The 23059-nt window shown below is 41.8% G+C and overlaps 1 protein-coding gene across 1 annotated transcript; it reads right to left on the reverse strand.

Moving 5' to 3' along the window:
• Positions 1–8510: 8510 nt before the first annotated feature.
• On the reverse strand, positions 8511–14822 carry YWHAQ (tyrosine 3-monooxygenase/tryptophan 5-monooxygenase activation protein theta). Its single transcript, XM_010707922.3, has 4 exons — positions 14679–14822; positions 12083–12246; positions 11632–11727; positions 8511–10573 (listed from the first exon to the last, which is right to left on the reverse strand). The coding sequence occupies exons 1-4, from the start codon at positions 14734–14736 to the stop codon at positions 10514–10516; spliced, it is 378 nt and encodes a 125-aa protein (XP_010706224.1). The 5' UTR covers positions 14737–14822; the 3' UTR covers positions 8511–10513.
• Positions 14823–23059: the final 8237 nt, after the last annotated feature.

The following is a 23059-nucleotide window of genomic DNA, read 5'->3' on the forward strand; positions in this document are numbered from 1 at the left end:
ATGCAGGCTTCCCTTACATGGCCACGTTAGTCCAACCCAATTTGCATTCCCAAAGGGAGGGATAGCCCTCCCACACATTTCTCTTGTTCCAGAGCCAGCTTGCTTGTGGGTCAGTGCACAGCTGGGGAAGTGATACGTGGAAGCTGTCCATTTTCATCACCAGTTTTGTATCCAGGCTGCCTAATGTCAGACTAAGGGAGGCACTAGGGACAAGCACAGATGAGAAGGCAGAAGGTTTAAGGAGCGATACAGTTTATGTTGGATTAAATTGACCGCGTAACTATGGCCTCAGAGGGATGGAAGCAGTGCAGGAACTGGTTGTCAGCATAGGAAGCACAGTTAGAGATAACAGGTTGCTGCTGGAGCTTTCTATCATAGCAATTTCCATTTAATGAAATTGTCCTCATGCACCACTGCAAGCAAGTATAAATCAGCACAGCCTTTGGGTTCCTTTAATTTATAAGGCTCAGACTGATACATTTCATCACACAACACTGCTTAAAAGCTGTGCTTAGTGTTTCTATGCCAGGGATCTGAACAAGGACCTTTGAAATAAGAAAGCAGGTAAACAATTATAGTAAATAAAAGTTTGGGGAGTGGGTGGATGCAAGTGGTTATGAAAGCTGAATGACAAGGAAGAACAACAAAGCAAAATATGTCAGACTGCATCTACTAGTTACTTTTGTCTCATTTAGTTATGTCTCTAAAGCAGTTTTCTTGGACAGCAATAATCACACTATTCCATTTGGAAAAGGAAAACATGGAATAATTTCACAAGTCAAGGGAAAAAACAAGTAGCAACAGGCTGGAAATATGCTGTTAAATGTAGAATTTTGAATTTTTGGTCATTCTTTCCACAAGGGCCTTTAGTATTAACTGAGGCATTCCTTGTTTCTACAGTTAAGCTTTTTTCCATTATCAGATTTCTTTTCTTACTAACCAGTAAGATTTTATCATCCACACATATTTATTTATACAGCACTTAAGAGCTTGAATATTGTTTTCTTATTGTGTTTTAGAAATTGGGATAGGACTACACAGAAACATGCTTTATGATGGGAATGCAGGGCATGGAAAACAACTGACATCCCTACATCTCATCCTTGTCTCTGACTCCACAAGAGGCAGTGTGGACAGAGCACATCTGCCCACACAAGGAGAAGGGAGCTGGAACATAGGGCTGGTAACTGAGTCTAATCCTCCCAAGGAAGCCTGTCTACTTTAAAAAATTCCACAAAACATTTACTCCTCCCTTATACCTGGGCTGAAAATACAAAACGTTATTTTCAACGTCCTGTAACAAACAATGCCAACAGAAATAAGACTGAGTCAGGAGAATTCAGGAGAGATTGGCCATTCTATGACTCTGTGACACTGCAAAGACCCAAGGTTTGTGCTGTTATATAATTTATATGAAATAAATTTCCAGCAACGAGCACTTAACTCTAGATTAAAAAGAAGGAAATAAAAATGATGCCACTTCTTGCAAAATTGATCTGAGTGGGAAATTCCTCGAGGGTGTTGGCTGCTTATCACCATCCATACAATGTCTGTAGATCAGAGTTGTGCAGAATCTCATGGGTGAACATCTGCTTTCAAGTTATGTGGCTGTTTTGTGTAGTTTTCCATCAAAACATTTACCTTCAGCATCTCTCTTCATGCAGATGGAAGTCTTATGTGCTTTCTTGTAATCTGCTCTCATTTTAATGCTAAAAGAGAGATGTATCTTCGTAGGTATGGGTTATTTTGAAGGTATGGTATGAACAGTGCTTACAAAGAATGATACAAATAGGATACGTAAGGTGGGAATGAAATTCCACACAAAAAGTCTATAGTTTGAAGTTATAGCAATTAAATATTTCAAAGACCTGTCCAATGAGAATGTTGTGTGTTATGTAGATGCTTATCCTGAAATTCTTAACACACCAGATAAGATCTGATACTGGGAGACCACAGGCTGCCTGGTGGAGCGGTAGCAGTCAGTCAGCAAGAAGCACTAAGTGATGGGAAAGGCACATGCAACCAAATGTCAGGGGAGGTTTTACTTGCAAAATAATAATAATAATAATAATAATAAATAAATAAATAAATAAATAAAAATAATTTAAAAAATCTTTGAACTATGACAGCCAGCTCGTGGCTGGTTCAGGAACAGTAGCAAAAAGCAGCCTTAACACCATTTTAACCAACACCCTGGTGTCAGTTGGCACCACTTACCCTTGTCATTTGGATACAAGACACTGTAATGTAGAAATAGTCGGCACATCGTTACACAGCACCTAGCAAAGATTATCCCTGCAACTGTTTCTTTAAGCTCATTTTTCTCCAATCTTGCTCAAATTCATCCATCAGCTGCATCAAACAGATGTCTCACGCAGCTGAGACAGCAGTTCTGAATTCCAGGCCAAGCAGATGGCAAGTCATTTTTAAAGGTTTCATCTAAAAGACCAACATAAACATAGAAAACTATGTGGTGTTCAATTAATCAGTCCTTGCAAGGTGATGGAATCAAGTTCAGTTAGCTTCATTTGTTACACAAGGAAATACATTTTCCATATTTTTTTATCCCTATTGTCAGTCATGTGCTTGCATGACTAGCTGTGGAATCAGAGACAGCTCTAATGGAAAAGAAAAATTAGGTCATCTGGTCCATCCTCACTGCCAGGGCATGGCTGTTCCCTGCAGTGTATCACTTCCCACACAGTTATCTTTCCAACTGTCCTCTGTAAGATGGAAATGCAATTCAGAGTCCCATTTGGCTGTAACTGCCAGAGCTGCTGAGGACTCCTATTGGGACAAAAATGCTTACTGAGAATTAGAGACTCAGAGCTAACAATTTTAAATATGAATAAAGGAAAAAGAAGGAAAGAAGGAAAGAAGGAGAGGACAGAAACACCAAGTGCCAGAGTATATCAGAATCAATTAGTAAGATATTTCTGAGGGAAAAAGAAAGTGCAATATTTGAGATAATTGGGGTCATTGTTTTCACTCATCCAGGAAATAGTTTCCATGACACAATTCTACAAATGAAACAATGGGTTTCCTGCTAAAGCAACAAGCAACTAGTGCTGTTTGTTAGCTGGTTAGGAAGCAGCCTCCCATCAGGAGACTCAGCACTTGCACTGACCGAGGGACTCAAGGCTGCCTCGACTACTTACTCTAAGAGTTTGAGTCCCCATCCTTCAGCAAAACATCTCAGTGTGGCAGCACTGATTTATTAAGAAGGAAAAAAGAAAAAAAAAAGGAAAAATAGCTGTAGCACTTAATGCAAGGAAATGGCAAACTACTTTCCTTTCAACAGCTGTATCACCAGTAACTTGCATGAGAATCCTGTCTGTTAGTCCCTTGACAACACTAATCAAATAACTCCTGTGGTTTGACAGCCCAAATGTTTCCTGACAGGTCAATCTCTTTTCCTTGTTAGCTTGTTTTTCACCAATGTAGTTTCACTGAAAGATTCACTTTCTTAATTCAGGCAAGGATTCTCTTAACATTGCTCAGCTTTGCTATGGCATTTCCTTTTGCCACCAGATTCTCAGATTTCTTCACTTACATGTGCTTATCTACATCAGTTCTTGAGTGACGTTTTTAGATCATTATCTTTCTCTGGAGGACTTTGTTTGCATGGCACCCTCACAACAACATTTTCACCGGATAGGACTCAAGAGCATTTAAGGACCTTCAGCAGAAACCCAGCAGTTCAGAAACAGGCACATCACAACAAAATGAGTAATTTTGAATGTCAATGCACACACTGATTAAAGATCATTCTATTAGGCAACCAAGATGAGAATGTAAAGATTCTCCCTCCCGTGGCTATTTTACCTTTTAAATAGAAGCACAAAGTGCTCTCTTTGCCTATGAAATAATCATTTACAAAATGAAAATGGAACAATTGCAGACCTTATATCAACAGAATTCCTATTAAAATCAGCAAAACTTGGAGCAAAACGATGTGCAGCCTTGAGATCTGCCTCTGACAACTAATTACTGTTTCAGATACATTGAAGCTCCCAATTCCTACCATTCCTGCAGAGCACAAAAGGTGCCTGGAGCACTCTCATCCATCAAACCAAGATGCAGCCCTCCCGACAGTGGAATGCTTATTGAGCACGGCTGGTTTAGCCAACAGGCAGAACTAATGCATAAACAAATGGGTATAAACTGACCAAGAATAAGCTTTTCATTTAGATTCTAGCTATCAGCAGAGCGACAACCTGGATCAAGCTTGCAGTAGCAGAGGAAGAAGAGAATCTAAACGTAAGGCTTTGTAAACATGCTATGTGGTGCCTGTGTGAAGCAAAGATCCTATGGCTCTCCTTCCACCTTATTTTAAGTACATAAACCATGGCAAACATTGTCGTGCTTTGAAGCAAAATTCTTTGATTGTTAGGTTGGCACACTTGGTGCTTTCTTCTCCATAGGAACCATTTATTTACATATTTCTATAAATCATTATTTTGCTATGTATTAAAGCTGCTGGATTTGAAGCACGTTCCACAGCTCCGCTAGAGATGACTGTGCATTCAATACAGAGCAGCACATACACTTTTGTTCTTGTAAAAGAAAGGTACACTCTCTACCCACACAGCTGTAAGCATGTGGTCGGCCTTGGCCACAGAAGAACCTTCATGCCTCTGCACATCCCTGCATTGCTGTGTTGAAAGTGAAAAGATACTTGAAGTTATTTCCATGTTGGAAGCAATAGTAAGAGAGGGTTCTTAGCATTCAGTATTACTCTGATCTTTGAACTCCTTTCCCTTTTCTTGCCTTACCAAATATGTAGATCGCTCCGAAAGTTATGCCTCCTGTTTAGTTGTATGGAAGTTAAAACAGATACAAAGAGCACAATAACACTGTTTGATAGAGCAAATTCTCAGCTACAAAACACTATTTTTCAACCACCATTAGCTCTGCTTTTTCACCAGCAATGAACAGGAACCTTCATGCTTTGCTTGTAACAATGTGCATGGCTGTCCAGAACGCAGCCTGTCTTTCATGTCACTGCTGCCACTGCTGAAATGTAGCACCCACTGCCTCATTGTGCTTACATCCACTGCTTGGTCTCCACAAATGTTCAGCAAGCACCAATGAATGTCAGTGGGTACAATTATTTCTGCATGGAGGAATTTAGTGACACACCCTTGCTCCATATGCACGTCCATGTCAAATGCCATTCTATCTGAGTGCCCCTCTGCCACCATCTGTCACACAGCAACAACATGTAATGGAATGTTGGTGGGAAAGTTCAACCTCCATTGCTATACCACCAACGTCCCCCTCTGATGTCGCTGGCCACCAGATAAAAGAGGAGGCATTACGTTCGGAGCAGCCCTCGTACTTCCACTGGCAATCATTTAGCAGTACCTCTCCCCTCCATGTTTAGACACAGCGTGCCTGCGTGCAGAGCCCACCCCATCCTACAGGTACCTTCAAGGTGCAAGAGATGAGAACTAGAAGTGCCTCCAAGAGCAGCAGCATCACTCCCTGATACACCGCACACCCAACCATCACTACTTGGAGTAGTGGAGCAGGAAGGAAGGGCAAGGCCAGGCACGTTTAACCCGAGGCCCGCAGGCCGCCTACTGCCTGGCACAGCCCATCCTGCAGCCACCTCCTGCCATCGCTGCAGTGGCTCCGCCCCACTGTGCGGCCTGGCCCAGCCCTGGGCACGCAGCCATTGCTCACAACGTTACAGCGGCGTCCTACCAACAGAGTCTGGGCTGAAAACGGGGCACGGAGAGGGGCTGTGCAGTGCTAACTCAAGCTATGGCAAATAACATTGTGCATTTTGATTCACTGCCTGAACACGGTCCTGTGAACAGAAAAAAACACGCAGCCTCACTTTCTGTTTTGATACAGGAGTTTGAAAACAGGTTTCAAAATTGCTGAAAAGATCAATTTGTGCTACATTTGCGATGCCATTTTCAAATGATGTATATATATTCACACATGAGAAACTTCAGCATAGCAGTGCAGTTTGCAATGACAGATCTAAAGCCAGTATCAACAGAGCTGGCAGAAAACCCTATTAAAGGCCTCATCTGTAAAAATTGAGCTATATTCTCCAGGCTGTGTATCTAAACTGATTAATTCTAATATTGAAGGTGAATTAAGTGATACTGTCAGCAACTGAAACCATTGAAACCAGCACAATCTTGTTCAGGGCCATTCCCTCTGAATAAGATTTACCAAATTAACTGTATCAGCTTATTTAGAGCAGGAGAACACTTCCTTTCTCCTGTTCCTCCATCTTCTCCATGGCCATAACTAGCTCCTTTATTGCTTCCAGCATGTTTACGACAGTTCTGACAGACCCAGCTTAGCAATAACAAGATCAGCAGTCATACCTTAATTGAAAACCTGGAGAGAAGAGGGGAAAAAAAAGGCACACCCCACTCTCATCCAGCAGATTTTACAAACTGTCCTTTTGTTTGCAGATATAGAGGGATTTTGCAGTTATGGTCACCACAAGAGAAGGAACAAGGCTTTAACTAAGTAGGGAGACTGTGCAACTGAGAATATAATTTGTAATAAGAGTTTATGAGCCATTTCTAATGGCATTTACAGAATCTCTAGCTCAGATGATTCTGTCACTGATGTCAGATCACACAGTATGCTGGAGACAAGCCTGCTTTCAACAAGCTTTCCCATGCAGAAATGTAAATTTTGAAGCACTCAGTCACAGTGTGAGACCACACTCTATGATGAAATGTACTCAAGTTGTGTTCTCCATTTCAGGATTCTGGCACAAAAAGACCAGAAGACATAACTCTATGAACTTACAGGCATCACAGTACAGTGGAAAAATATCATGGCAGTAATCCAAATCTGGTACTAGCATTTCACCCTTCCCACACTGGCATTCTATTCATCTGAAAGCTGGCCAAGCTGTAATTGCTGAAGCTCCCAGCAGTCACGTCACCTAGCTACACTCATACAAAAGAGGGCAGGAGATCTTATTACATAAGTCAGGGACTTCATTTGTAGAATTGGGATTTCAAGGTTGTAGTCTTCCAGTAATGTTAGACAGGAACTTCAAGTCTGCCTGTTTTCTATATATGATGATTTACTGGTTAACTTATGATTTGATAAGGAATTCTGTGCAGATGGGATATAACTTCAGGTGTCATAAGACTCTCAGACATAGTTAAGATATTACTTCAGCTGCGTGGCCCACACTTGAAAACCACATTAACAGTAAAATCATTGATATATTCTGTATGTTCACCCAAATTCTGGTTACCTGAATCAACACAGCAGAGTAGTGTGTGCTGCGTGCTTCACAGAATCATAAAATATTTTATCTTCTGCTACAACAAATAGCTTTGTAACACACCAAGCTAGACTCAGAGGAGAAGACAATGGTGGATGTTGACATTTCAGTAAAGATTCTAAGAAACACAAAATTTTGTTTCACTGCGAGCTGAGTTACTGTGCAAATACCTGAAAAGACAGAAAACTGCTTCAAGTGAGGCACCATCTCCACCACCACGGCCCATCTGGCACAGCAGTCAGGAACTCCAGAGCCCAGATTTTCCACAGGAGTCTGAAAAAACTAAGGGAGCTGAGGTGAGTACTGCACCACTGGGAAATCCTCTGCAGAGATTAAGACAAACTCCACCCCATAAGGATTTACTGTATACAAATGTTTACAGCAAGTGAAAATCCCACCTTCAGCAAGGCAATTCTTTTTACTAAGGAGTCTTGGTTCATGTTGTCAGCTGTATGTGTGCAAAGCTGTATTCTTGCAAAGAACACACAGGGCTCAGGATTGGATCTGTGAGCCTGCCCCGTGTTTCCTTAGCTGTGGGGCATGTTGTCCTCTTCGGTGAGGTGGGGCAGCACACAAGTGCAAATTATCTCCTGCAACTGGGAACCATAACACCACATAAATATGTTTAATTAGCCTGGGTGCTGTGCTAATAATGGAATTTACCTGGGGGACGGGGGACTTTCCAAAGGCATTTAAGAAATTATAGTCTAGTTGTTTGTTTTTTTTTTTTATCATCATCTTATTTCCCTAAGCTTTTTGTTGCCTTCTCAATGTAACAGTATGAGAAGGTACTGCACTCAGTATTATTAAAATTCAAGGGCTGGTATTGCTGTTTCAAGATGCATCCTTTGCACAGAATGCAGATGCAGTAGACAGGCAGCAGCTGGAAGCTTCCCACCTTGACGGACATTAGGAAGAACATCTAACAAATTAAGCTGTAATCTAGATAACAAGGCACAAACAGTGCTGCTGTAACAAACACTGACAACTCACTTTGCACATTGCAAAAGGAAGAAATAAAAAGCAAAGCATCAGCTGACAATGTAGTGCATGCTGAGACAGTATTAAAGAAGAGCATGAAAGCAAACTCTTAATTGAGGCTGATGCTGCCTGCTAGTGTATATATACTGAAATATGTTTACAGGAGAATGAGAGCAGTTAAAACCTTTATGAAACAAAGGATCAATAGGGAATGCGTGGGGGAGGGGAAGAAATTATGATACCAAAACACCAATTAAGAAGCATATGAGTTTATGTAGAATCCTGCCACACAATACTTTGACAGCAATTCAAAGTGACTGAATGAAGAAAATGGAATTGATACATTAATTTTCTTAAAGCAATGCATGTCAGTTGAAGCATACATAATCTGAACAGTTTTATTGTAGGAATACTCATTGTGCACGCTCAAAAGAATGAACAAAACAGATGGAAGGTGAAAGATGTACCATCAGAAACCTACACAGACTAGCAGTATGTCATTTTCCATGATGCCATATCCTGTCTAGCCAGGACACTAAAAGGAGTTAAATATTTCCAAAAACCCATCAACATGGGGAACTAAGAGGTAGAGATTTAGGAAAAAACTCTGATGTGATCTAGGCAAAAAAAACCAACAACATACACAGAAACCCACAGAGCAGTGTGTTATTACAAAAGCTCCAAAAATTGGGGAACCTGTAGTACTAAAAGCAGTCTAAGAACAAAAGAAAGCAGATTATGACGCGGCAGCACAAAAACTAACGTTCTAGAGGAAGAATTCCTCAGCACTCCTAAAACTGCATCTGGAATACCATAAAATAGTAACAACAACCATGAGTTTTGGGGAGGGGCGGGGGGGGGGAGTGATAGAGCAGGAAGACAAATGAGAGAATTTCAAGAGATTACAAAACAGGCATAATTTAGAAGAGAGAATTTGCAAGCCAGGGAGAAACATCCAAAAATTGGCTACTTGGGTGTTTTTTGTTTTGTTTTGTTTTTAAGTAATTAATAAGGTGAAGCCATTAGCTCAAGTAGATTTAGTTATTGAGAAGTCCACATGTCAGGTTAACTATGAAAAGTTATTCAGGATATTTTCATAAAATGCACATTGCTCAAATATGACACGAATTTAAGAGCAGACTTTTTACAAGTATGCACTCAATTGGAGAACAACACTTCTAGCACAAGATACTTGAGTTTAGCCCTTAAGCAATTACATGGAATTGTTACAAGTCAACAGTAAGTGGTTTATAAAATGTAATTTTATTTAATGTTACTTTGCTGTTACAGAGGGCATAACATTTTCACAAGGCTTTTTTGGGACTACAATCAATGATTAGCAACACACAATAGTGGTCCGAACTCTCTAAATAACAATCACTGGACAAACTTGACACCTTCTCACATGTGCACAAACCTGCATGGAAAAGTACTAAATTTTATACTTGGACATGTGAACTTCAATTGGTTTTCCCATTCCAGTGTATTAAGAAATGACATGCACTTTAATCTGCCAAAAAGCACTGCCTGTACTCCGGCAGTAACATGCTGCTTCTAATACATAGTAAAGTGAATACCAGAACTACAAAGGCAGGAGTGTAAGTGAACTTTTATTGGGAAGGGATATAAACTTAAACAGCAGCAACTGAAGATTAAGAGTAGCCCCTGTTTTCAAACACACAAGCTCCTGTCTTACATTATTCAGGAAGCAATTCAATTTGTAAATTTTCAAGCTAGAAATGCTCAACTTGATCTGGACCAATACTTCCATATCTCTACTGAAAAATACACAGTAGCATGTGAAAGTCAATTATGGAAAGGAAAACCTGCAGAATAAGGAGGGAATGTGGAGAATTAAAAGCTATGTGGAACACTCTTTAGTTGCAATTAACTACATTTTCATATCTTACTGTAATATAAAACACAGTCAACTGGCAGGAACTGGTTCAGATTTGTTTTTAAATACCAGGTACACTTTAGTCTGCTACATAAGTGTTTGGAAGTTACTTATGTTTATATGAAATGAAGCTATTAATACTTTTCTACAGCAGTAACCGCACACCAGGAAGGCCAGGACAAACACAAATCAAGGAATGGAGTTTTCCCAAAGCTGCAGTGTGAAAAGACTATAAATTGATTTCCATACACATGGATGGGTTTTCTTTGCTATAGGAAATCCAAGTGGAGCTATAAGGAATGGAGACGTGTAAAAAGGTTTCTTGAGAAGGAAAGGGAGAATGACACCCCGTGTGCAGTTTAGTTTTCTGCACCTTCTGCAGCATCACATTCTTCTCCTGCACTGTCTGATGTCCATAACTAGAAGGAAAAGAAAAGTGGAGTCAGCTTTCAGAAGCAGAGTCTCATTTCCAAAAGGAGACAACTATTATGCAGAAATAAGCAATTACATTTCAGGATCTATGCAAAAGACCAATGCGTTGGAGCTGTACAACCCTGGCTTACAGTACTTGCTTGTGGAGGGGTAATTGGAAACACTTCCCCATGCAGCAGGCACAACCAGTTATGCTCCTCAGCTATTAAAGGCAGAGCAGACTGTGAAGTCCAGATTTCTGTGCTTAGTAACAATCTACATCATTAACCTCAGACTGCTCAAGTCTTAATGACAGCTTCAGGAGAAAAACATCAATTTTAAAAGCAGGGCTAGATCCTAAAGCGAAGATCACCATTTTGGTTATTGAGACAAAGCATTCTACAGCGCTAATAAAGCCATTTTTACTGAAGAAATATAATAAAATTATAAACCTTGCTGCAATTTTAAGTGCAGTGACTACCCACAGACAGGATATTCTCTATAAAAATTACCATAATTACACATTTTAAGAACCCAAAAGTTCCATTAGGTGCTTTTCTTATAGCTAATCATTACAACATACACTCAAAAATCAACTCATCATTAGTATATACTGTAATTCCAGACCTTTTGTTTTAATGAAAAAAAATCAGGAAAATGAATTAAAGTAAGCTACACTGGATACAGCAACAGGGAAGACATCTCGTTTCTGAGGTAACAAAAACAGAGTTTTAGAAAGAATCTCTTGACACATTATGGACTACTATTTTTGTACTCCTTGTCCTATTTTGTATGTTAAAATAGCTGAAAGCACCTTTCTCTGTTCCCTTCAAAGGCCATCAAGAAATGAAGAACACAAACAAGCCAAGCTGTCATTCTGTGTTAGACAGCATGGAGTTGATGACATCATAACTCAGCCTTAATGTAGCATAAGTTACAAATATAATAGGGTAAATAGCCTGAATTAAGTACTAAGTTTTGCACTAAATAATGTTTCTATTTCATGACAAATTTGGTCTAAGCAATTAAGATTACAGAACTGACAGCACAGAAAAAGTCAACTTACTGTTAGGTTGTCTCTAAGTAACTGCATGATGAGAGTACTGTCTTTGTATGAGTCTTCATTCAGTGTATCAAGTTCTGCAATGGCCTCATCAAACGCCTGCAACAATTAAGCCATCTTTAGTCTACTGACCAGTCATTAAAAAACAGAAGCTAGATTTATCAGTATAGGCAGTCTTTTTTTTTTTAATTCCAAAAAAGTAATGTTAGAAATTAGTGACCTGAATTGGTCTACTAGAAACATGAACAAAGGCAGTAAAAACGTGTCGTGCTGCTTAGGATTTAACTACAGCTGGCTTGCACTCCTTTAATTCCACTAACAACATGAGCTTATAAACTTGATATATTAAATAGGATAATTTCCTGCATGAACACTAGGAAATAGCCATTCAGATAATTTTAAGCATAAACACTCTTCTACTGTCCAAGCATGCACAGAGAACTGAAAAACTTACTGTCTTGGCCAGTGTACAGGCAAGCTCAGGGTTGTTGAGAATCTCATAATAAAATACAGAGAAGTTAAGAGCTAGACCCAGGCGAATCGGATGTGTTGGCTGCATCTCCTTCTTGCTGATATCAAATGCCTCCTGATAAGCCCCCTGTGAGTTTTCTATTGTCTCTGTTAAAAGAATACAAAATATTTCAGTATGATTTAGGGTCGCTTTATTTGTTCATTAAAGATACGATGCTTAGCAGGAGAGCGGACAGTCCTCCACTTAGGCCTCCTCTTAGTGAAACACTACTCTTTGTTAAATCATGGCAATCATTTTAAATCCATTTTAGGTGGAGTTACCACATTGACAAACCACTGGAGGCAGATGAAGGTACTACAAAGATAAACCTACTAGGTTAGTAAACACAGACACTGAAAATGACTACAGTACCTCAGCTTGACATATAAATGTATGCCCTCTGACACAACACGATCCTTAGGTATTAAAAAAAAAAATCATCCATTACTTTTTCCACAGAGCTCTCTTTGCACAGGATGAACATACTCGTGTTTGAGTTGGGTGTGTAGCATTAAGAAAGCAACAGTTTGTACAGACTTGTCTCTTTTTGAGGAAGTCATGCTGAGTCTTTTTGAGGCACATGCTGCACGGTTCTGAGAAACTAAGTATCTGCCTTCAAAAACTGGGTGGAGAGAATTAGGAAGTAGAGATAAAATGAGGTCATGCCTAGATTAACTTGGAAAAATCCCACACTGTGAGGAGGCTAACAGGCCAAAGGACATACACTCAGAACGCTGCATATGGTCTAGTCAAGATTGTCTTTCAGAAGACAACCAAATGGCCAAAGTAACCCTAAATGCCCCTGCTGAAGTGTCAGTAAAAAAACCTAGCTAAATAAAGTCTGTTAAGGGTTCAAGAAAGTTGTTAACATACATGGAAGCTTCTCAATATTTATGGTGTAATGAGCACTAATGGTCTATTCTTGATTTACTGAGAACAAGAAAAAAAGGCAAAAAGCCTAGTTAATGCAGGAAACTTGCCTAGATATTAGAGACATTTTCCAAAAGCAAAGCACAAAGTGTGTATGTGGTGATGCACATAACACAAGCTCTCCACATGGAAAGCAAGAAAATCCACTAGTAAGGTTATCAATCAGTCCTTCTCTTACAACAGTAACAACCCGTATCAGCATGTAAGATCACTTTACAAGCAGTCTTTTCAGCTAAGATATGCTGGCATTTCTCTGCTTAGAGAAGTCCAGATCTGTAGCTGTTGCTTGAGACAAAAACATAGATCAGAACATCTTTGTGAAAACCAGAGACAAGCTGCATCTACTGAACTCGGACTTGCTGGTGCCGTTTGAATAAGATGAAAAGCTAAAAATTTCTGAAAGCAACTAATTAATGCGAAGATTTTTACTCTGTTTTCTGTGTTTTCATCCTTCAACTTCAATCCATTCAAGGCCTTTCATCTCTCTTCTTTACTACAACATCACTCCAGAACTAACTTTTGTTTCTTACACAGAAAGGCATCCTTAACTTACACCATACCTCAACTTTTAACATCACAACAGCACTTGGGTACCTTGCAAGACAGTTCTGTTATTTACTTCAGTACATCCTCTGCACAGAATTAAAATACTCCCCGGATCTTACTGAGGTATTTAAGACCACCTCTGCATGTTCTAACTGCCTTCTTAGGATGCCCAATGACAAGTGACCCTGCTAGGCTGTGAAGTTTTCCAGGTCTTTGCTGCTGGATCCAGAAGGGCAAACTAATATTACAGGGATAACGTTAGCCCTGAAGGGAGGCTGTAATGAAGAAGGGTTTGGCCTCTTCTCCCAAACAACAAATAGGACCTGAGGAAATGGCCACAAGTTGTGCCAGAGGAGATTTGGATTAGACATAAGAAAAAATTTTCTCTCAGAGAGTGGTCAGGCATTGGAATGGCTGCCCAGGGAGGTGGTGGAGTCACTGTCCCTGGTGGTGTTCAAGAAGTGTCTGGATGAGGAACTACGAGATACGGTTTAGTAACTTAGTGGATTGAAATGGTGATATAGGAGGATGGTTGGACCAAATGATCTTGTAGGTCCTTCCCAACCTTGTGATTCGGTGATTCTATGATCCCTATCAACATCAAGTTTCCCAGGGAGCTTATACTTTTCTCCATGGTTACCGAACTAGTAATGTTGTTACTTATTTAAAATCTTAGTTGGATGACTACAATGAAGACTACTCCACATTTAGATGGTTAAAATTATAGATAAGCATAACACGTTCATGGACGATGACATCAAGTTTGTTCCCAGACCTACACCTATTTTTTTCCCAAAAGCTCTGAATGAGCATTATTAGCTATCCAGAAGCACAGGGTAGATGGCAAGAACACCAGCCAAAATTTCCCTGCCTACTGTGTTAAAGGTGTATTCGGAATTTTACCCTCTGCCTATAGAAACAAACCTGGTCTTTCCCACACTGCTAACTTCCACATAAATTCAGTCAGACACTGATGTGTGTAATTCACTTATTGTCCTCTCCCCCATGGCTCACAATTGAACTTCATTAGCTAACAATGACCTAAGGTCCAAAAGACACTCACGTTTTCTGTCATCACCACAGGCAACTTCAGCAAGGTACCGGAAGTAGTCTCCCTTCATCTTCAGGTAGAATACCTTGCTCTCTGGATTAGTTGCATTAGCTATTAAATATTTGTCCAACAGCTCCTGGAAAAAAAAGAGAATCAAGACATTAGCTTATAAACACTGTTTCAACTAAGTTAAATTTATTTTCTTCAGCATTTTTACATAAACTTAAATGTTAGCTACAAATTAAGGCAAAAAAAAAAGAAAAAAGTTTAAAGAGCATTTTAGACTGAACAAACTGTGCAAATGCACAAAGCTAGATACTCTATTAAGATGATCGTTTCAGTCAATTATCTGATCAGAGTGCAGAAAAAAGTAACAACAAAAGGCTTACTGGCATAGAGTTTCAGGACTGTTTCATTTCAGAATATATACTTCTCATAAAAACATCACTTCAAAGAAGTAAGCTTTTACTGGAAAAATGAAACATTATGCAATAATTGCCAAAGCTATTTATAAGAACTCATTCTGCTTCACAGGAAAAAAAAGCACGAGGAATAACTGTGCAGTATTCTGTATAAACTGCATTCGTTAGACTTGAGATAAAGGATCTGCAACCCACCCACCAGAGGCAGCTACAGGTCTGCACCCATCCAGTTGGCTACCAGCCTCATCAGACAGCAGCACGAGGAACTGGTACAGCCAGACCCTGCTGGCCAGCACCATTCTGAATCCCTGCTTGCTTGCTCACACAGCTCTTCTTCCCCTAAGGCCTCGACAAATTGAAGGTCTGAGCAATCACCAACCACATGAAGCTGAGCAACAGTAAGCGCTGGATTTTGTGCCTTGGAGAGGGCAGCTCTGGCTATATGTACAGACTGGGGAATGAGAGGCTGGAGTGCAGCCTGCAGAAAGGGATCTGGGGATTCTGACTAACTGCAAGAGGAACATGAGCCAGCAGTGTGCCCTGACAGCCCAAAGCACCAGCTGGACCCTGGGGTGAACCAGGCCCAGCACTGCCACCAGAAAAGGGGAGGGGTTGTCCTGCAATGCTCTGTGTGGTCTTACCTCCTGCACTGGGTGAGGCTTGGGGGGGGGAACAGTACACAAAGGACATACAAACATGTCTAAAGGAGGGTGACAAAGAGGGGGAAGGCTCTGGAGGGCAATAAATGTGTTGTGGCTGAGGCCCCTTGGTGTGCTCAGCCCAGAGCAGAGGAGCTGAGGGGAGGCCTCACGGCAGCTGCAGCTCCTCACAGGGAGTGGAGGGCAGCACTGAGCTCTGCTCTGTGTGACAGCGACAGGGCCGGAGGGAACGGCATGGAGCTGTGTTGGGAGAGGAGGTGAAGGAAAGGGTCTGGACCAGAGAGTGGTGGGCATGGAACAGGCTGCTCAGGGCTGTGGGCACGGCCCCGAGTGCTGGAGTTCAAGGAGTGTTTGGACACTGCTCTCAGACACAGGGTTTGATTTTGGGTGGTCCTGTGTGGAGCCGGACGAGGGAGTGGATCCCCATCAACTCAGGATATTCTATGTTTCTCTATAGACAGAGGAACAGGGACAGGTTTGCAGACCTCTAGGCAAGATGAGATAAGTTTATTTTCCAAGCTGTGCAGCATTCTGTATAAACGCACCCCTAGCCATGGTAGGAGTGAAGGAGGTGGTTTGGATTTCCAGCATGCAATGGCAGCACTTCACTTTCAGGTGCTTCAGAAAACTGACAGGGAGAATGTTTTCTGTCTTCCCTGTCCCCAAACCCCATGGATTTTACCTGATTCCTGACCCCAAAGCAGCCATGCTCTCTGGAGTTTACAAAAGATGCCAGGAGGCTCCAACACACTCAAGCCCTACAGAACTGAGAACAACTTTACACTAAGAAGTTAAGCGATAATGATCTGTATTTAGTTACTTGGAAAATTAACAGGTCATAAAAACCCACAGAAAGCCAAACTTCAAGCAGCTACAAAAGTAATGTTCAAGTTCAACTGAATTTTTGACACAAACATTCTTCCTCCAATGCCTACTGCAAAAACATTACCAATACCAACCAGCAACCTATCTGCAAGAGCTTACTCATCCCAAACCCTCTGAGGTGTTTGTTGGTAATGATTCTAAACTGCCATTTGTAGCAGAGCACTTGCAGCTGGGTGAAAAAAAGAAGTGAGCTTTTACACAGCATTCTTACCATGGATGTAACATCACAATACAGTCTGTTTTGTAGCTCCCTTCAAAGATCCTCCTACCACCACATTAGGGAACAGTGAAGAGCTGGAAGTACTCCTACTGCACTCCATGGGAACACAGCAGCAGAGTAAAGTGCTACCTGGCACCTGACATCCTTCCACTTACCAAGTCAGAAACAGACTTTTTAAGTCTTGTAATGTTAGAAAAAGACTACCAAAGACTACACACTGCCTAACATGGCATATAAACTATTAAAAAAAAACCTCCTTGCTTCACACGGTGAAGTATGGAAGGGCTTGCATAAATGTATTAAATAGCACACCTCAATAGCGTTATGGAAGCAACAGCAAAACCTTAGATATCTTTCAAACAAGAATTAAGACAGAGTAGGCAGATGGGTAATAAAATCACATTAATACTGTTATTTTGCATGAGTCACTCATTACACTAGCACAAACTCTACAGGTTTGAGCTCTGTGGAGATATTTTCCCAATGCCTTTCTCCCTAGATGAACGTCTGTGCCAGCCACGATAGCACAAAACAATTTCAAAGGCTCAGAGACAGCAATGCAGTAACCTCAGCTACAATGAAGAAGTTCTAAAGAAATCTCTCAGAAATGATAAAGTTGACTCTTGACACACCTGTGCTTAGAAAGGTTCCTTAAACTGGTCAGGAAAACTTAGCAATCTCTGAAGGACATTCTAAGGCTGGGTCTGCCTTAAGCAGGAGAGATCCGATTTATACATGTACACAGATTACAGGTGAGAAATGATGCCAGTCTAAGGAACACTGACCAGACAACTAAGAAGGATGCATTGTACAAAATTTTAAAAGGAGTACTTTACAAGACTATATCCTTGATTACTCTTATTTTTATTAATGCCAAAATAAGACTGTGTAGAGATATGATGAGGTAGATGATGATCCATACTAAGAATCACCAAGGTCAGGCCAGTGAGTGAATCACAGAATCTCAAGAATAGAGACTCCACAGCCTCTATGAGCAATCTGTTGTAGCATTCAGCCATCCATGCAGTAAATAAGTTCTTCCTCATATTCAGACAGAGCTTCCCACGTTTCAGTTTCATGCCTCCTGCCTCTTGCCCTATGGCTGCTCACCACCTCACAAAGAAGAAACGTCAGGTTGTTGAAGACAACTCCATTTGGAGGGATCAGATGGTCCAATCAGCCCATCAGATCCATTTTTTTTTTTTTTCTTTCCTCTTGAGAGTTAGCAGGGTTGACTTAAAGAGCTTTAGAGTAGTTTCAAGGAGGAAAAGGGATAAGTAACAGGCTTCTTAATGGTAAGCCATAGAATGGCAGGACAGTGGTTGAGGAACAATGTGCTGCTGACAGCTTTCATTCTGTTCCACCATGTACTGAGTAAGCTGGAATGTATTTGAGATGTGTAAAACCAATGCACACAGTATGAAGAAGGAAGGAAAGGAGGAACAAGAAACTTTGGCAACTCCCTGCTAAGGACTAGAAGGATCCTGAAGGTAATCTTTTTCCTCCTGGAGCTTAGGACAAAAAGGAAGCATATAGACTTTGGAAACAAGGTCAGAAACACAGAAATACTATTCACCACTGTCTGGGAAAAAATTCATGCAACCACTACTCAACTGGATTTGAAGCTGGTTAATACTTTGTTGGATCACAGAGTAAAAAATAAAGGCGTAATTACTTTGACAGCATAAGGACAACTCAAGAAAACCTAGGTCTGTTACTTAAAAAAGCAGAGACTTGTAACTCCTTCTTCTCCTGCCTTCAAAAGCAATAATGGGCTGAAAGAGCACAGCTACAGGATAGGTAAGCTGGCATCAAACTTGTACTGAATTTGCTGCTGCACACAAGTCTATGGGGCCTGATGAGGTTCATCCTAGGGTACTGAATTGACCATCAATACCATGAGCCTTCTCTCAATTGTTTGGCAACAGCACAGGTGTTCAACCTTTTGGCTTGCCACATGGAGTGAAGAACCGTCTCAGGCCACATACAAAATATAAACCAGTTATTGCACTTCAGTAACTTAATGTTTTCAATTTAAAAAAAAAAAAACACAACCACCATAGAACTAGTAGGATATCTGACCTTGTTTCTGAAAAAACTAATGCCTGAGTAAGGTTTGATGGCAGTGGCTGCAATTCTTAGTGAGCTCTTAAGGTGCTCAGAGATTTCTCATGACATTTTATTTTTCCTGTGCTTCACACTTGAAAACAGTTGCTCACAAATGTACATACTGCCAAGAAGTGATGACATGGAGCCAGGCCAGGCTGCTTGATGGGGCAGAGGCACAGCCATCACAACCCGGGGCAGCTGCAGAATGAGCTGTGCTGGGCTGAATGCAGCCTGCACGTTGGGCAAGGCTGGTCAGCAGTCTGCAGAAACTGCAGAGGCTCCAGTCAGCTGGAAGCTGCCAAACGTTATTACAATTTTCAAGAAAGGCAGAAAAGATGACTGGTAATTATAGGTCTGTCAGTTTCACTTCAGTGTCTGGTAAAATTATGGAGAGAGTTACTCAAAGTCACTTGAAAGACAATGCAGTCATCAGACAAAACTAACATGGGTTCATGAAGGCAAAATCATGTCTCACTAAGTTAATATCCTTCTGTGACAAATACACCTGCCTAGGGAATACGGGGTTTGTGGGTTTTAGAAGAGCTTCTAAAACCATCTCTCACAGTATTCTCCTGGACACACAGCTGGACTCTCAAGTATGAGCCTGACCCATCAGCCCTAGGTTGTAATAAATGGAGTTACACCAGGATGCTGACCCAACAAAAGCAGGGCTCCCCATAGCTCAATTTTAGGGCCCGCTACCTTCAGTGTTTTCATCAATGACCCAGACAACGGAGTTGAGTGCACACTAAGTAAGCTTGCACACATTAAATTTGGAGGAGCTGTTGATTCTCTTGAGGCCCTGCAGAGATGCACAGTGTGTTAGTGTGTCCGCAAAGCACTGCCTGCATGATGCAGGTTTGAAACCTCATGATTCCATGCAGAAGTCTGAGAAAACTATCAGAAAAAAAGTCAACATTTGGAAAGTCTTTTTCAGATGGCAAACAGCAAGTTACATATGCTGCTTTATTTCCTAGGTGCTCCTCAGCTGAGGAATGGAGCTGTCCAGATAGCAGCTCCCACTCACAGCTCACATCTGATTTAGGGCCTCCAAAATCATCATCACACCACATAAGGTTTTGTATTTGGGCCAGAGGAATCCCAGGCATCCATACAGACTGGAAGGAGCGGTCCTTGAGAGCAGCCCTGTGGAGAAGGACCTGTGAGTCCTGGTGAATGAAAAGCTTAACATGAGCCAGCAGTGTGCTCTTGCGGCTCAGAAAGCAAATGGTATCCAGGGCTCCAACAGAAGAGAGCTGGCCAGCAGGGACAGGGAGGTGACAGTCCCCCTCTACTCTGCTCTTGTGAAGCCCCATCTGAAGTACTGCGTCCAGGTTTGGAGCCCCCAGTACAAAAAAGACAGGGAGCTGTTGGAGAGGGTCCAGAGGAGGGCCACAAGGATGGGCTCCAGGGGACTGAAGCACCTCCCCTATGAAGACAGGCTGAGGGAGCTGGGCTTGTTGAGCCTGGAGAAAAGAAGGCTGTGGGATGACCTCACTGCAGCCTTTCAGTACCTAAAGGGAGCCTACAAACAGGAGGGGAATCAACTCTTTGAAAGGGTAGATAACTGCAGAACAAGGGGAAATGGTTTTCAGTTGAGGGAGGGAAGATTTAGGTTAGATGTCAGGGGAAAGTTCTTTACTGGAACAGGCTGCCCAGAGAGGTTGTGGATGCCCCATTCCTAGAGGTGTTCAAGGCCAGGTTGGATGGGGCCCTGGGCAGCCTAGTCTAGCATTAGATATGGAGGTTGGTGGCCCTGCATGTGGCAGGGGGTTGGAGGTTCATGATCCTTGAGGTCCCTTCCAACCCTGGCCATTCTGTGATTCTGTGATAAGAGATCTGCACCTCCACCATTGAGTGTGGAGGATATTTGTTCCACATTTGTGCTTTTTTTTTTTTTTAATTAGCCTTAAATGGAGCAAGATTTCGTGTTTATCAGTCATGTAGGACAGAAGAGAATGCAAACAGACTGAGTAAAGCTAATTTATCTCTATCTTGATTATCTTTCAAATTTGTAAGGTATTTGGAATGCTTAGTGAGCCATTCATCTCAAGCCATCATCATTATCATGTCTTGCAATCCATCACACCCTCCCTCTAATAGACGGAAAATGCTAGTAGGGCAGTGAGAGCTGACATGCACAGTAAGAATTTGCTTTGCAGTAAAAGACTAGAAAGCTCCAGATGTCCTACAAACACTCCTCATTTGGGTTTTTCTGTCTTTCCATCATACAGCAATCAGTCACAGAATCTCATGTGAAGTACGAGTTTAATCACAGAATCACAGAATTGTAGGAATTGGAAGGGACCTCTAGAGATCATCGAGTCCAACCCCCTGCCAAAGCAGGTTCCCTACACCAGGTCGCACAGGTAGGTGTCCAGGCAGGTCTTGAATATCTCCAGAGAAGGAGACTCCACAACCTCCCTGGGCAGCCTGTTCCAGTGCTCCGTCACCCTCACCATGAAGAAGTTCTTGTGCACATTCATGCGAAACTTCCTATGCTGCAGCTTATGTCCGTTTCCCCTCGTCCTGTCTCCACGTACCACTGAAAAGAGACTGGCCTCACCACTATGGCCGCCACACCTCAGATATTTATAAACCTGGATCAGGTCCCCTCTCAGTCGTCTTTTCTCAAGGCTAAACAGACCCAGTTCACTCAGCCTTTCTTCACAGGGGAGATGCTCCAGGCCCTTCACCATCTTTGTGGCCCTCCGCTGGACTCTTTCCAAGAGATCCCTGTCTTTTTTGTACTGGGGAGCCCAGAACTGGACACAGTACTCCAGATGAAGTCTTACCAGGGCAGAGTAGAGAGGGAGGATCCCCTCCCTCGACCTGCTGGACACACTCTTTTTAATGCACCCCAGAATGTCATTGGCACGAGGGCACACTGCTGGCTCATGGCCAACCTGTCGTCCACCAGGACACCCAGGTCCCTCTCTGCAGAGCTCCTCTCCAGCAGCTCATCCCCCAGTCTGTATTGGTGCATGCAATTATTCCTCCCCAGATGCAAGACTCTGCACTTGCTTTTGTTGAATCTCATCTGGTTTCTTACTGCCCAGCTCTCCAGCCTGTCCAGGTCTCACTGAATGGCAGCACAGCCTTCAGGCGTGTCAGCCAATCCTCCTAACTTCGTATCATCAGCAAACTTGCTGAGGGTGGCCACTATCCCCTGATCAAGATCACTGATGAAGATGTTGAACAAGACCGGACCCAGCACAGACCCCTGGGGGACACCACTGGTTACAGGTCTCCAATCAGACTCTGCACCACCAACGATGATGACCCTCTGTGCTCTGCCAGTCAGCCAGTTCTTAACCCACCTCACTGTCCACTCATCTATCCCAGAGTTAATAAGAAGTTACTATTAACTAATTATTAATTAATGTATTATTAACTTAGTTAATAGTAACTAACATGAAAATGGGCAGTCTGAACAATGAGGGAGATCTCAGCCACCTCAAAATTTGTTATGGTAAGTTTTACTGAAAAACAGAGTTGGGCACTCCCATTATATGTATGATTCTAAGAAGATTTCATATGTCAGACTGCCATTCCCATTCACATAGAGCAAGTGTGCCTATCACTTTTTTTTTTATCTAGGGGGACACAGACCAGGTTAGGGAAGTGTATGTATACAGTTGCCACCATCAAAATCTTCAATGGCTCTTAGTATCTTTTAAAGAACTAGTAATTACCTGTTCTAGCAAATGAAACATACCTTAGATGCTTCCTTGAAAAGCCACATGATACTTGAGTCCTTTTCTGCTGGCTTGCCCTGCTGCTGAATGACTCTCCAAACCACAAGCGGTATGAAGAAGCAGGAGTCAAGAGTCTGTTCTCAAACCAGAACGTTCATTTCAGGATGACTGCATGAGAATAGGTTTGCACTGTGACAATCTGTGGTTGGATCTGCTGCTTCCTGTACACCAACCCTCCTGTATTGCGACAGGATTTCCCCTCTCCCTTCCCATTAGTATTGCTTACATATCTCAATTCACTTCTACCTTTGCAGAGGTCTAACACTTTCCATCCTATTAACATTGAGTTCCCATAGACAATATTCTTATCCCACCCCCACTACAAAGGCGAGGCTTTTTT

The sequence above is a fragment of the Meleagris gallopavo genome, chromosome 2, assembly GCF_000146605.3.
Source record: "Meleagris gallopavo isolate NT-WF06-2002-E0010 breed Aviagen turkey brand Nicholas breeding stock chromosome 2, Turkey_5.1, whole genome shotgun sequence".
In the NCBI taxonomy this organism is placed as follows: Eukaryota; Metazoa; Chordata; class Aves; order Galliformes; family Phasianidae; genus Meleagris; species Meleagris gallopavo.

What these genes read in the sequence shown, in the direction of transcription:
- YWHAQ (XM_010707922.3), bottom strand. Translation starts at nt 14,736, where the DNA reads ATGAAGGGAGACTACTTCCGGTACCTTGCTGAAGTTGCCTGTGGTGAT. An exon ending in CCTGTACACTGGCCAAGACA is followed by an intron (nt 11,728 to 12,082) that starts GTAAGTTTTTCA and finishes TAATTGTTGCAG; the next exon opens with GCGTTTGATGAGGCCATTGC. An exon ending in TACTTAGAGACAACCTAACA is followed by an intron (nt 10,574 to 11,631) that starts GTAAGTTGACTT and finishes TTTTCCTTCTAG; the next exon opens with TTATGGACATCAGACAGTGC.